The sequence below is a fragment of the Triturus cristatus genome, chromosome 4_1 (assembly GCF_964204655.1).
Source record: "Triturus cristatus chromosome 4_1, aTriCri1.1, whole genome shotgun sequence".
In the NCBI taxonomy this organism is placed as follows: domain Eukaryota; kingdom Metazoa; phylum Chordata; class Amphibia; order Caudata; family Salamandridae; genus Triturus; species Triturus cristatus.
The window spans coordinates 1175435875-1175451995 of NC_140585.1; the positions used below are offsets into that span (position 1 = coordinate 1175435875).

Genomic DNA, 16121 nt, shown 5'->3' on the forward strand with positions numbered 1-16121 from the left:
ACGGCTGCTTAAGTGAAAGCGGCCGGCGCTGGAAATTAAATAATTAAATAGGCGTGGTCGCTAAAGTGAATGCAGACCTCGCCGTATATTAAATAATTAAATAAGTGTGGCAGCTATAAAGCAGACCTCGCTGTAATTTGTATAAAATTGATTAAAATTGAAAACAAAGCGGGCGGGTGCCTCGATGCAATGGGTGGAATGGGGAAGAGCTTTAAAGAAAATAGTGCACACCAACTTAAAAAGTGTACCGTGTAACAACTAATGTAAAAGGTCCAGTCCTCATAGGAGTTTGCAAGTGAAGACAAGGTGGTACTTAGGAGGGACTAACAAGCCTATGTACGAATCAGAAGCCAGACTTTAGGAAGGGCAATGACATAAGCCAATGACAAATATGGGCGGAGAGTGGGCGGGACTTCAATTCCATACTCCAGTACAGCATGCCTCGCAGAGCGAGCAGCGCATGCGTGCTGCCCTTAGGTTCGTCCTAAAAAAACCTTGCCGAGGCTGATGCCGATGTCCTGTGGTGTGGTGTTTTCACGCCCAACAGAGGAGGTCGGCGGTTCAAAGCCTAAGAAAGCAGGCTAAAAATGTACTGTGTATGGTGGTTTTCAGCTCGTTTTCCCTGTCACCGTGTGATATCAGCTTCTAAACGGTTGACTGTGTGAAGGGAGCCGATATCGCAAGTCACACTGTGGAACTGTGTGAGTTTACAGGTCTGCCTCACTGGAGGTCAAAATATATGTAAGAGGTAGCAGGAATTAATGAATTCAGCAAATATGGGAAGCCATAAATCCTGTACTCTGCGGACAACAAATGTACAAAAAAGCGCTAGAGAGAGAGCAAGGGAGGGGAGAGGAGAGGAGAAGTAGTACCTGGATCACGTCAGGAGCAGCAAACGGGCACTGTTTTAACTTGAATCAATCTGTGCTTGGTCCTTGCACCACAGAAAGGATTGATGTGGCACTAGCCAATTAAATATGCAGCCAAGGAGAAGGGCACTGCGACCAACAAATGGTAAGCAATAGCCAGGCTCCAAACGATTTTTGTAAACAGCAGTGTCTCGCAAGCAAGAGTGCATGTACTGGCGCATGCTCTTGCCGTCTCGATCCTAAAAAGCAGTGTAATTTCAAGCTACGGTTCGAGGTCGCTGGATGATATGATCTGCATGCCGAATTTAGGTGGGAGAGTCACTTGCTGCTTGATGTGGTGTGGGGCAAATATGGAAGGGCTGCTGCTCAAACATGAAAAGGGTGCTGCAGCTCACAAATGCTCCAAATGCTCCTCAATGTTCGAGAGGTATGTTGCACACATGTGCCAGGGCTTCTGTTCAAGCACGCCCAGAGTACTGCTGATCAACTATCCCATAGATGTTACCAAGGTGACAGTATCGAAATGTGCCCCAGGTGCCGTCTAATTATGCCAAGACGGCTACTAAAATACGATAGTTCTGCTGCTCACGTATGAAAGGGATTTTTAATGAGCCAGAGGTGTTGCTCAAATATGCGATGGCTTCCCCAAGTAACAAACATAAGGTTCTTAAAAATCATTGTCAGACAGGTTATCCTCAAGCTTAGCTTTACTAAGCAGTGGTCAGGACCTCCTGCTGCAACCTATGAGACCTGTCGGTATATACGCGCTATACAAGATTGAATTAACAAAACAATAACAATAACCTCCACATACACCAGAGCCAGTGCACCTACCAATGCAGGAGACTCCTTTCATCCCCCATAAATATAATATTTTGACAATTTAAATAAAAAGCAGTTCAACTTTAATGCTACTTTGGTGATCCCTTATTGGTTATTTTTACCACACTTCTGGAACTCATACTCTCGCCATAAGGCAGCTGAAAGCAGGCTTACCCTACTGGAATTTGAAACTATTACCTGCAAACACATGGAACAATTTAAACCATTTTGCCAACTTCGTCTGATTCCATATTTCCAATATACTATCCCCATAATATGGGATCGCTAATAAACTGGGGTACCACAGCCACAAATGTCAATATGTGTTTTCCCTTTTCAGCACCTGCTAAGGATCCCCAATTGAACACGCCATTCCTGAAGTCATGCCCAATCCCCTCCACCCTCCAACACAGAAACCTTCAGGCCCTGATGTACCTCATCCTGGAGCTTTCCATAAAGTACAGACCTCTGCACTGCCGCGCCCCCCCCCGCCCCCCCACAATACCAATGTACTCTACTGGATCCTCTCAAACAAGTGTTTGTCCTAATGAAGCTCACCAGCCACCGCTCCATCCTCCTGCCCCCTCTCTCTCCACCCTTTTTGCAGACTCCCGAATACATCTGCACCATTTAATCAGGGTCCCACTAAACCATTTCTTCCCCTCATCCACACACAAACCTCTCTCCGTCTTACTCACCCACTTCTATCCGATCTCAGTTTTCCATAAGCTTGTTCTAGCAATATCCCTCACACCTCCATCCACCATAGCCTCACAAATACCATCTTCCCCTCTCGTAGCCCCCCTCCAATTGGCATGCAACTATCTCTGAAGTCCTCCTTACTAACACACCACCATTTCAACCTCCCGTCCATAACACCTCTCCCAGCACCAGCTTACCATCTCGCAGCCTTCCACTTACATCGCCTCTTTACCATCTAACAACCTCCCACACACCTTTTTACTCTTCAACAGCATCCTAAGCTTCTCTTTTCCTCCTTAACAGGCTCACACATAACTCTCTAGTTTCCCCCAGCAACCCCAAACCACTTTCCACCTTTCTGTATCCTCCTAAAACACCGCCAGCCCACACACCACCATTCTCCACCATGCACCCATATTTTTCCACACAATGCTTCACATTACTAGAACCTACCAGATGTGTTGACACCCTTTTCTCTTCAGCGCCTCAATGCATCTACCCAATCCTCCAATACCACTGTTATGCCATTATCAAACCTCTCATTCCACTTCTCCATGTTTATGTAGGCTTACTTAACACAGCCAGCCGCTCACAACCACCACACTCCTTTCACCTAGCCTCATCCTTTCACAATTCGTCTTCACCTTCCTGCAGCATGACACACTGCAGGTTCCCACATACCTCAACACAGTATGGCAATCTAACATACAGGTCTACTTCTGAAGGCATGAGGTGCACACCTCTGCACCTTTCTGCAGGCTCCCACATCACCAGTTCATCTCCTCTGCAAGCCTTCATTACCCTCATCACTCCTGCCAGCTCTCACACTGTTACACTATCCCAGTTTCCCAAACACCTCTCTGCCTTTCTGCTCAATCACACATCACGTTAATTTCTTCAGCCTCCCACATGACCTTTCTATCCTCAAAAATCCCATCACCGCCCCCATTTGACCATGTTCCTGCAGGGTCCGAAGCCGCCTCGGAGTCTGTCTGCAAGTCCGACGTTGCCTCTGAGTCGGTCTGCAAGCTCATATATCTTCATAAGCCAAACTGTCTTGCCCCCACCACAGAATCTGCATATGTGTTTATCCTTACCATAGCAGTAAACATCTCTTTACCATCCCACAACTATGCTAAGTCCCCTCCATCTTCTTAGAGCTTCTCATACCAGTGCCTCACATGCCTGCAACTTCCCACATTAATTTACCCCTGTAGGCTCCAGCAGGATACACAACTCTTTCAGCATCCTCCCACACAATCTTCATATGCTCCGCCAGCCTCCCCAGACCCTATGACTCCCGCAATAGTATCTAGCACAACTGCCCACTTTGGCATAGCATAGCACATGTCTCCACCCTTGTAGATCCACCCACACATCGGTCACCTTCCTTCAGACTTGACACAAGTTTTTCATGTCTTGTCCAGTTTGCCAAACAACAACTAGACCATCACATAAGATGCCAAACACCTCTCCTCCCAATCACCAGCTCCCAAACATATTTTAATCCTCCTACAGCTTATCACACTACCTCTCAACATGCTTGCTATGTCACTCACACCTTATCACTCTTCCTCAAGCTCACACACTCTTCTCCATCCCCTCCAGGGGCCTAAACATATTGTTCCATCCTCCTGAATTGTCCCTCATACCTTCAGTTTTTGAAAGCTCCCACAACCCTTTTGTTGTCCCACAGTCCCTTCTTTCTCCCACAGTCCCTTCTTTCTCCCACAGTCCCTTCTTTCTCCCACAGTCCCTTCTTTCTCCCACAGTCCCTTCTTTCTCCCACAGCCCCTTCTTTCTCCCCCTTCTTTCTCCCACAGCCCCTTCTTTCTCCCACAGCCCCTTCTTTCTCCCACAGCCCCTTCTTTCTCCCACAGCCCCTTCTTTCTCCCACAGCCCCTTCTTTCTCCCACAGCCCCTTCTTTCTCCCACAGCCCCTTCTTTCTCCCACAGCCCCTTCATTCTCCCACAGTCCCTTCATTCTCCCACAGTTACCTTGTGCATAAAGACCAATGCCCTCTCATGGCAGTTGTTCACCTCTTCAAACCCAGGGTCAATCACACACCGTGCCTTCACCTGTTTCCGGCGCTGTTTCAGGTAGTTGTACCATAACTTGTAGCTAGAAATGAAAAAAGAAAGTCAGTGAGAAGTTGCCTCTCCGGAAAGCCCTATTCCTTGGAGAACATGTTTGTATAATGCTGTGCTTCAAGAGAATGCCCAATGTTCTTTGCCCACCTCTCTTTTTCTGGACCAGATGCCTCTTTTGTCCACAGCCACTGAAGCATCTATGCCAGATTATCAATATCAGTTGCTATACTGGTTCCTTTTCTGCAAAACACATTACATTTCTATACTTCCTTTCATTTTCTCTCCTTAAAGATCTTTGGTGATTACAATATAGAACAATATAAATTTCCCTGAGGAGTATTTACACTGCTGTGCATTTTAACTCCTGGCAATTGATCTGTTGGAATATAAAGTGAAAGGGCAGTGGTGCACTTGCTCATTTGACAAAGTGCACCCAGGGACTTTTTCCTCTGTCAATTTGTATCAGCAGCAGTCTCAGGACAGCAAAGACATAGAGAAAATAAGAAGCCGATCAGCAGGCAAACATTATTTCAGGAATTCAGTAGAAAAACATATTTCAGGAAAAAGACAAGCATAACAGCTGGATGCAAAGCACTGTGAAAGTGAATAGATCAGCTACAGAAAATGGCCATCTTCTTTCTTCCACCTACTTTAGACGCAAGCCTCCATAGCTGTAAAGCCAAGAAAGTAATTTTTCATAATGAGAAAATGTTTTACTATGTTATCCGCATTAGTATAGCAGGTGCCATTTCTGGATGTCTGTGAGATTTCTCATTGATGAGATCATGAGGTTAAGATGGCATGATTTTACTAGAGGTGAACATCGAACTGTTTGGTGTATTATGTAACAATGGTAAGGCAGAATGGCTGTGCCATTAAATTAGTGCAGCAAGGTTAAAAGGTTGTCCTCTGCCCAGTATGAATGTTAGTGTTGCTAATGGCAAGCTGCCAGATATAAAGATGAAGATATACAGGACACATGTGTGCGGTAAGCTTAAGCTCACATCTAACGATTGTGCGAGATAAAATTATGTGACCAGCATGGGGTAGCAAATTCTGGCCTGCTATTATGCTTTGGTGCATGTAGGACACTGGGTTTTTGTTGCAGTAGCCCCTCCCCACACTTTTAGCCTGGTATTTGATGCAACTTTGAATGGAGTGCACTGGGTTCCTGCTAACCTGGTCCACAGTGCCAGTGTTCCGTCACCAAAACAAGTTAACTGGTCAACTGATCCCCTATTGGCCCGGCCATTAACACCTCTGTAAGTCCCTAGTAAGTGGTACCCCTGATACCAAGGGCATAGGCACTAAAGAGGGTCCCTATGAGCTGCAGCATATCTTGTGCCACTCGAAGGGACCCAGCACCAAGCTCGGGCAGACTGCCACTGCAGGCTGCGTGACAGTGTGCTTTAAAAAGTGAAAACACAACATGGCACACCTTGTGTGCCATGTCCCCTAACAATGCATGGAATATTTGCAAGTCGCCCCTACAGCAGGCCTTACAGCCCTAAAGCAGCGTGCATTACATTACATGTGAGGACATATCTGCATGAGCATATACGCCCTTGTGCTGGCCAGTTCCATTACTGATAGTGCAAGTGACAGGGAAGCCATCTTAAGGTATGTACTGGGCGCTGGTCAAAACAAGTTTCCCAGCTATATAATTGCTTCACTGAAACCCATGGTGTTTGGTATCAAACACCTCGTATTAATAAACCCACACTGATTCCAGTGATGGATTTATTAATACATGCTCCCTGAGCGTACCTTAGAGGTAATCCTAGAAAACCTACCAAACTCCTATATATTGGCTGACTTCTTTTTTCCGGCCTGCCACCACAGATGTATTTCTTCCCCCCCTGAGGTGAGAGCCACGCGCTCGGAGCTCGGAAACAATGCCTGCTCTGGCAGGAGGTGTTATCACTTCCTCCAAGCAGGATAGCTAGTAAATAATCATATCAAGGCAGGAGGTTTCAAAGACCTCCACCACCTTTGATATGCCACCCTGGCTTCCCCCAGACAGGGAAATGCCACCCCATGTCCAGGGCCCATTTGGCACCAGGTCAGATGGGAGAATACGCTGGTAAGGTGGTGTCTTCACCCTCAGGCTAGTACCACCCAAAAGGTGGGCTACCTAAAGTGAACACGACTTGGAAAATTTCACCATCTTGGTTTTTGATGGAATTAGGTCTTCTGGGTAAGGGTTGTGCTCACAGGACGTGGTCATATAGAGGGTGTAGTCGCCCTATAGGTAGGTATGCCATTGGCTACTAACGACAACAAAGGAATGGACAGAGAAGATTGCTAACCCCAGAACAGAGAAGCACAACTGTGTAGGCGCCAACCCTGACAGCCAACCTGCTGCACCCGACTCTCATGGAGAAACCTCCTGCCGCTGTGCAGACTCCAAGAAACCCAGAGGGCAAATCGTCAGAGAACTACCTTGGAGTAGAGGAGCTACTCCCCTGCAGCCGCAGGCACCATAGAAACAAGATACAGTTCACTGGGATTGCTGAGTTACCACAGGACAGATCCGTCCTTCATCCAAGTGTGGGGATGACAGGACTGACTGGAGCAGCACAGTACCAATACCCGGTGTACCAGACCCTTTGAACCAACCACGCAACACAGCAGGAGTCCAAGGGAGGTGATACTGCCAAAGGGGTCCTGAGAACCTCAAAGGCGGAGCCCACCCTTGGGCTGGCTTAGACTTGACTCCCAGTCGCCACCAGCAGCCTCTTTGTGCAGGCCCCCTCAATTACAAGTGTCTCCTGCAGCACGGACCCGACACCAAAAGACACCTCTGCACCAGAGCCCAAAGAGCAGTGGATCAATGGTGTCCCTACGTGCCCGAGCATCTCAAGCACTGAGCCCCCTTGTGGGTTCATCCGGATTGGACCCCCAGTCCGAGCTTGCAGCCTCTTTTCCCCATGAAAGTTAACAGGGCATCCGGTGCTGAAATACACCTCTGCACCCAGCCGCCCCAGGTGATCTGTTGGTGTTGCTTTGGACCATGCCCCATACTCACCTTAAGTCTAGAAGAAAGGGTCCTGTAAGTCGCTGATAAGTACCCAAATTCAAACATGTTCTCCCCCATACAGTAACATTACCACTTCAGAAATTGCAGTCAACTTTTAAAACTAATACAAATTCATATCTTGAAAAGTACTTACCCAATTCCGATGATATTAGTATCTAAATTCATATAAAAATAAGTGTTATTTTTGTAAGTTGGTGTCGGATTTCTTTATTGAGTGAATGTCTCACTTACTTCTGTTGTGTGTGCAATAAATGCTTAGCACTACCCTCTAAGAATGACTGCTCGTCCACAATACCACAAAAGAGAGCATTTGGGTTACCATTTGTACCAGTTGGGGTTTGCCGGGACTCTTTACACAGTGTACCTCATTTCGTTTCACTACATAAGGAGCCAGCTTCCTACAGTGTTGAGCTGCTGAACTGGAGATTCTGTTATGAGCTGACAAAAGTTATTTTGCGCTGGCAATGCCATGCCAAATATTTGGATCTGGTGTTCCACTATGCACCTGAGGTTAGCTAGAGGACTGTGTAATATTTTCTGATGGATATTGTGCACTGTGGAAATATGGTCTACGAAGGAAAAATGATAAATGGTCGCAGGAGGAACGGGGTGTTCTATTGCAGAGTCAATTGCCTTTTTAAATATGAATCTTTATTATATTTTATGTAGAAATTACAAATATTGGCAATTGAAATAAAAATTACATAACACATTAAGTTTGAACTAATATTGAAATGTAAAATTAACCTATATCACCACTCAGTAAGTCTGTTTGAAAATATTTTCAATCTGTATGAGAACAATACTTTCTGCTAAAATGAAAGTAAAGTAGGGAAGAGGATTTTTGTAATATGTATTGTTCAATTTACTCTATATTTCAATTAGCTTTAGGCATTAAAATCCAGATACTTGGTGACGTAGCCTGAGCGGAGATGTCAAGGGCATGTATTCTTTAAGCTCTGCTCCAGCAACACAGAGTGCAGGTGCCAACGACCTGCCCTGGCAGTAATCTGATGCTGATGTGGAATGGTGGCCGGTGACACAGCTGTGGAACACAAAGCCTGAAAAGACAGCTTGTGCCCGCGGCACCAATGAGGCCAGAGTGCTTGAAGGAGTCCCAGGCAACAAGTTGGCAGTCAGCTGAAGAGAGCTTGGTGGACTCACCAAAGGAGGGACAGGTCACGAGCCCTCATCCTGATGAGAAGACGTCAGCAGCCGTGGGTGTTCCACATGGCATATCGGCCTCAAGTTAGACAGGACCAGCCTGGAGGAGGCCTATGGTTGGCGTGAGGTGCGAAATATGAGCAACAAGAGAGGCCCAGAGCACTCGGGCCAAGTGAGGCCAAAGACCGATGGACAGGAGCGCAAGGTACAGCAAGATGAGAGTGCTGACCCACTGCCTAAGGAGCATGACAAGAATGGTGGGGCAAGGGCAATTTTCAATGCAATATAGTAAGGAGGGAGGGTGAGTCTCTTGGCCGGGGAAACCACAGGAAATGAGCAGGAACATAACCAAGGAGAGAAGTGGGTCACAGGCCCTCCCTACCTACCTTATCACTGCTGAACTGAATGACTAAGTGCAACAAACAGTATGGGCGAAGACCACCAGAGGACATAATCTGGTCTGCAGGAACTTGTGCTGCCCTAAGTGCAACACTGCACCCAGAATATTGCGACAGCTGGAGGCCAGCCTACTGACGGACACATGGTATCCCGTTAGTAGGTGGGCCTGCTGCAAGCGCATTATTATTTCATGCATCCCAGGCAAGGGTGGTAAATTATGGAGGTGTTAAAGGCACACCCCCACACGAAGGTTACGTTTGCAGATGTAGATTTAGTCTAGATAACATCCAGTACCACCAACAGCTCCTTGCCAGGCTCCCCCTCCAGTTTTAACTGCCATCAGGAGCGGCTCCACCATTAGAGCAGAGGAGCGTCACCCCACTAAACCCCCCCCCCCCCAAGAAAAGCTCCAGATATGAAAAATAAAATGGAAATAAAGTTAATTTATTACCATTTTATTTTTCACTAACCTGTCCCAGACCTAGTGTCAGGACAGGACGGGCCATTGCTGCTGAGTGGCAGCAGCAGGAAGGAGTGGTGGGCTGTGCACTTAAGTTTAAAGTGCACATGTCCTTTTGGCAGGCTGTCTTGCGACGGCCAGCTAAACACGCGCACTTTAAACCTCTCTAACCCAGCTGTCTTACACAGCTGGGTTAAGAGCAAGCACATGCCTCCAGTGCCCTTGAGAGCGTTGAGGGAGACTGATCCATCCAATCCTGACAATTCACTCATGCTGTTTAACAGCATAAGAGTAGTGCCAGGATTGGTTAGGGGAGTTGGCTGCTGCCTGTGCGGTAGCCTGGAGGAGAAAAGAATACCACCAGACCGGAGCAAGGAAGACATGTTGTTGTGCAGCAAGCAAGGTAATTGACTACTTACTTTATTTGTTGAAACCTTTGGTGAAAACGGGTCCTTGGGAAGTGATTATTCTTTGAATAATCATATCCTTGCTCGAGTCCTGAATCTGAACCACTTTCACCCAATTCGGTAACTTCCGAATACAGAAATGAGATGTAGAGGGAGTGTGTGGGTGATGTTTGGAGTCGGTATTTACCACCAACTAATAGTTGGTGGTAAATAAAGTATGGATGGTGAAATGCATTTCATAGCGCCTACAAGTGTGCAATGTGGCAGACATACCCAATTACTTTGGCCCATTTTAGCAAACCTGCAGCACAGCCTTACAGGTGTTTGCCTTGTTTGTCGGCCACCAGTGAAATGTTAGGTTAAGTCAAGAGCCACAACTGCTTGTAAAAGGACCTTTTGTAAACGTGAATTTCATGTGCGGAAATCTGTCATCTACATAGGGCATTCCTGATAAAATTAATGACTCCTATCGCTGGTTGACGTAGCATGAAATATCTCCCAGATAACTTACTAGTAAAGCTTTGATTCGATTAACAACACAAAGGCAAAGGCTATCTGACTTGTTGCATCATTTTATCCGAATTACAATTATGCATTTCATTGGTTTATGTTCTTGTGATTGTATCTGCACACACACCCATCACCCATTTGCCCGCCACACCACTCTCCGTAGTTGTCAGCCGCCACTGATTGCCATCGCATGGAACTCTCAAGAACTGACATTCCCTGTTACTTACATAGATTTCTGGTGTGCTGATAACATAGACTTAGTATGACATCTTCCCTAGACCAATGGTTCTTAACATTTTGACTTCTATGAACCCCCACTTAATTAATCCTGGAATCCGGGGATCCACACTAAATCATTATTGGAATCTGGAGACCCCTGCGGAACCCGGCTTAAGCTATTTCGAAGATTTGAACCGCAAAATAAAGCACAAAAAAACAGAAACAAGCATTCATCAAAGACACAGATATACAAATGATTACGGGCCATATGTAGGTAGGGACACATTTACCACTTCATAAATACCGAATTTTACCGATTCGGTATTTATGAAGTGGTAAATGATATGTAGGTAATTGGTCGGTAAATATTACCGATTCGGAATAATTCGGTAATTACCGAATCGGTATTTACCGATTCGGTAATGAGGCATACCTTCCCATTGATGGGAAGGTATGCCTCATTACCGAATCGGTAAATACTGATTCGGTAATGGGGGGGGAACACATGCAAGGGTGGCAGGGTGTCACATTGACACCCTGTTGCACCCCTGAAACGGCCATGTGTGCACATGTGGCACACATACATGCCCGAAGGGCATGTATGTCTGCCACATTGCACACTTGTAGGCGCTATGAAATGCATTTCACCATCCATACTTTATTTACCACCAACTATTAGTTGGTGGTAAATACCGACTCCAAACATCACCCACACACTCCCTCTACATCTCATTTCTGTATTCGGAAGTTACCGAATCGGTAAAATTACCGAATCGGTAATTTTACAGATTCGGTAAATTCCGAATACAGAAATTGTCCCCCTACATACCAAAAGCCAAAATACCGGTCGGTAACGGTATAATTACCGAAAATCGGCCGTTACCGACCGGTATTTGGCTTCCTACATGAGGCCCTACATGTTTTATTTAATTCACAAACAAATATTTTTTTTAAAAATGTCATTTTAATACGAACATTGGGGCTTTGTAAATTCAACTGAGGCCACAGATCTTCCATACAATATTCTGCTTGATGCATTTGCACTGCTTCCTTGAAGCAATCTGAGGAAACCAACTTAATGTTTAGCTTCCAATTTCAATTTCCGTCTCATTTAAGGAACCTTTCAGAATTTTCAATTGTACATTTTGCTTCATTATTTATATACACTTTATAAACCTGTTGATATTATTTAATTTTCTATGCAGTTGCGGACCCCCTGAGGAGCTACGGACTGGCTAAACAACCCTGTTAAGAGAGAAGTGACCTTGCACGAGCTATGGCAGGAAAGCACAGACGTCACTTCCCTGTATTTACTGAAAGAGGATTAGAGGCGGCGTAGGTTATCCAACCTCTGGGCGAAAATGACTGGCGGCGTAGGCATTCTAATGTCTAAGCAATTCCCATACACAGAGTAAAACTGCTCCAGGGAACAATCTGGTGGGTGTAAGGATTATTACATGGATCTAATTATCCTTGGTCTCAGTCTACGTTCCAAAGAGATCTTTGTACATGGACATGGGTGCGCTTTCAACTGAAAAGGGATTTAAATATGGCCATGGATGTAGAAATGGCAGTAATAATGAGACGCAAGGGATGGCATGCATCATCATAGCAAGGGTCACGGAGGATGTTCGAAGGCCTGGGTTTAGTGGATACCCAGAAACTCAGACATATCCTGATGCAAGGCCTTTCCCATTACTCACCTGCACATACAATATATGCCCTCGTTTATGAATGTTTGCTTGCTGAGGACCATAGGAAAGGCAGAACAAGCGTCAATAACACTGTCCAACCATGAGACATTGTCCAATACCTTCCACGGGTAAAGCCATAAAAGAAAAGACCATGGAAAGCAAACAATCACCTGCTGCTTAAAGGTCAGTCAGTGGTGCAAAGGATCAGGGAGAATATAGGGGAAAATCTAAATCATAATAAGAGAGAGGAAAGGTGGGAGTGGCACATAGATGGGATGCCATCAAAGCACCTGACTCGCACTGCAAAGTTAAAGGAGTCTGTGAAGTGAACTGTATGACAAATGTGAAAGAAATGTTTAAAAAAAAAAAATGCACGAGATTTTAATAGCTTGGAAATTTACAGTTCAACTATTTTGAAATATATCACAATTAGGGAAGCACATATTTTTTGTAATTCAGAAGTGTCATGCAAACAAAGATTTCAATGGGATCAAAACAAATCAGATCACTTCACTATGTGATGGCCACATGAAATATTTGCACAAAACGGATTTCCAAACATTATCGTTTGCACTCTTTTTAGTTTTAGCAGTAAAACTGCACGTCAGAGTGAAGTTTTGAGGGAATTTCAAGGGAAAATGTGTTCCGTGTAAATGACAGTGTGCTACCACTTCATGGCTTGTAATTTATTGATTAAAAAGTGAGAACTTTTAAACATTCCTGTCCTCGCCCCGATGACAATGCTGTTAGTGAACTAAGGGGCAAGTCATGGGTCATGTGTTCGGTATATGGGGGCTAGATTCATGTTACACAAGGAGCAAACGTTTAGTCTACTCATTCAAACAAAAGAGTATTTTTGTACAGCAGACATGCTGAACTCACATATTTGAAGGTGCTCTCATATATGATAAAGAAAAGAAAGGCAACTCTGGGAAATAAACCTTTTAACCAGGATCACACAATTTGAGACTAGTTTATGGGTCAAGAGCATTACAGTTGGGTTGAGTAGATTGTTTATGTCACTAGACCTGCAGGTCTGGTAAACATTTATGATTTTACGAGTCCTGTTAAATATTATGTGGCAAACTCTGAGGTCTTTATAACGTCAATAGATTAAATAAAACATTGATGCATATGACATGCATCAAGCCATTTATGTGGTTTGCCTCACACACCATATTTGGGCACTGATGTAGCGGCAGCTATGGCAGACTCTGCAGAGAAACTATATTGTTCCATGTTCCTCAGAATGTGCACTCCATATTTTGTTGCAGGGATGCCAGGAACCGGAATCACCAAATTCAGCTGGTATACCTACACCAAGATACAACAAACCATTTTACTGAGAATGGGGAATATCCTGTCCAATTCTGTGCGATTTTCCCCAATTACTAGGAAAGTACCAAGCCCAATTCTTTTTTTTTTTTTTAATTTTTTTATTAGTATTTATCATTTAATGCAAGCAAGGTACTGCAATGTATAAAGAGAAAAAAAAAACCAGGAATACAGTACACATGATACACTTAATGGTAAAAAAAAAAAGAATAATAAATAAATACATTTGGGACAAAAAAAAACAGATAAATTACTTAGATCATAGTATCGTTAATCCAATTCTCTAAAGGACTCCAAAGTTCTTCACCCAGCCTTCTCCTTTTCCTACCTTTAACACTATATATGGCCTTTTCCAAATTATACTTAGCAAGTAAACATGCTCTCCAGGTAGGGAAGGAGGGAGGGTCTGGACTCAGCCAGACTTGAGTGATGCATGCCCTCCAAGTGGACATACAAATGAAAAGAAAATTTGTCTGACCCACGGATAAATCAAATGATGGCACACCTATTAATACTAATTCTCCTGACAAAGTAATTGTCTGACCCGTCAGTATTGTTAAAAAAGTTTGGATTTCAGACAATACAGAAGACAAGCGAGGGCATACAAAAAACATGTGAAGAGCATCTGCTGCATAGAGTCCGCATCGGCTACACAATATACCTACGGTAGTTGACCATTTGCTAATTTTAGCGGGTGAATAGTATAAATCGAATAAAGCCATATAGTGCTGTGTGCGTGATCTCCCGGTTATTAGTATTGTGTTGGCCAAACCTATTGATTCTTGAATTTTAGTGTTAGTTATCCCCAATTTTTCATTCCATTTTTTTTGACATAGCAAAATATCGTCAGGAAATGAAGCCAAAAGTAAATTATAATATGTGCCGATCTTTTTTTTGGTGAAAAGACTGTCTATAAGAGGAATCCTAGTCAGCCGTGATCGAACTTGCGGGCGAAGAGTATTGAGAAAGCTATGTATCTGCACATATTTAAAATAATCATTACGGGTTAAGTTGTATTTGCTCTCTAACAATGAGAAGGGGGTTAACTGACCGTCCTCCCAAAGATCGCCTATACAATTAATACCTAAGTTACGCCATCGTGTCATTACTGTATCCTGAAAAGTTGCTGGAAAGATATTAGATGATTTGAAAGGTGTATACACCAAGATTTTGTCGATACCCATTTGCTTTTTAATTAGCCGCCAAGTACCGAAAGCAGCACTCAAAACCTTAAACTTTGTTTTTTTAAAATAACTAGGTTCTATAATTCTCAAAAAACTTCCATGACAATCTGTACCCATTGCAAATTCATAGATAGATGGTGTGTGGCTGGCTAGAATACGTAATCTAGGCCCAATTATCAAAGGTGAAATAAACTGTAACACTGCAGCCAGATAATAAAAAAGAAAATGTGGGATTCCCCAGCCTCCTCTTGATTTGGGAAGAATCATTTTTTTGTATGACCTACGGTGACCTCTATACCCCCAAAGAAATCTTGCCGACATCCTTTCCAGCTGTTGAAAAAACGTCAAGGGGAACGCTAATGGGATTGTTCTGAACATATATAAGAATTTGGGTAAAATCATCATTTTTAGAACGTTACATCTGCCAAATAAAGATAAATGGAAATGATCAATACGTTCTAAAGATGACTGCACTTTTTTAAGCATGGGTGTAAAATTAAGTTCTGGAATAGCGGCAACTGGGGATGTAATTTTTATACCCAAATAGGTAGCTGCTGAGACTATATTTAGCTGTTCTGGGGGATTCGAACCTACAAATAAAATTTGTGTTTTTTGTACATTTAATCTATAGCCGGAGAAATTACCAAATTGCGATGCAAGGTCTTGTATTATTGGTATTGCCCCCTTAATATCTGTTGTCAATACAACTATGTCATCTGCATAGGCGAGAGCTCTATATATTGTAGCAGACACTTGAACTGGTTTTATGTCCTCTGTATTATTAAGTCTGTTTAAAAAAATATCAATATATAGGGCGAAGAGAAGAGGTGAAACGGGGCAACCCTGCCGAGTCCCGCGATTTATACTAAAGGGCAGAGATTTCTTCCCACTAATACTAATACAAGAGAAAGGGGCAACATAGAGTGCTTTTAAGGCTGTAACCATTTTAAGGCCAAAGCCTTTTCGAATGAGAAGATCCCAGAGATATGGCCACGCCACCCTGTTGAATGCCTTTTCGGCATCCAACAGGGTGATACCCAAATCTATGCTTGAGGCGTGGGCCCAGTCCATCAAAGCAATCACTCGTCTGACATGATCAGTGGTATCTCTGTTAGGAATAAACCCATGCTGGAAGTGCGAGACTATTGTAGAGATAACCCCCGAAAGACGTGTTGCTAATATTTTAGAATAAATTTTGCTATCGGCATTTAAAAGAGATATAGGT

General features: G+C 44.0%; 1 protein-coding gene across 1 annotated transcript in view; it reads right to left on the reverse strand.

The window, feature by feature from the left end:
* Nucleotides 1–16121, reverse strand: part of XAB2 (XPA binding protein 2) — a 161144-nt gene that overhangs the window by 107806 nt on the left and 37217 nt on the right. The window contains exon 3 of the mRNA XM_085654391.1: nucleotides 4392–4515. Within this exon, the coding sequence (XP_085510517.1) occupies nucleotides 4392–4515 (124 nt within the window). The remainder of the gene's footprint in view (nucleotides 1–4391; nucleotides 4516–16121) is intronic.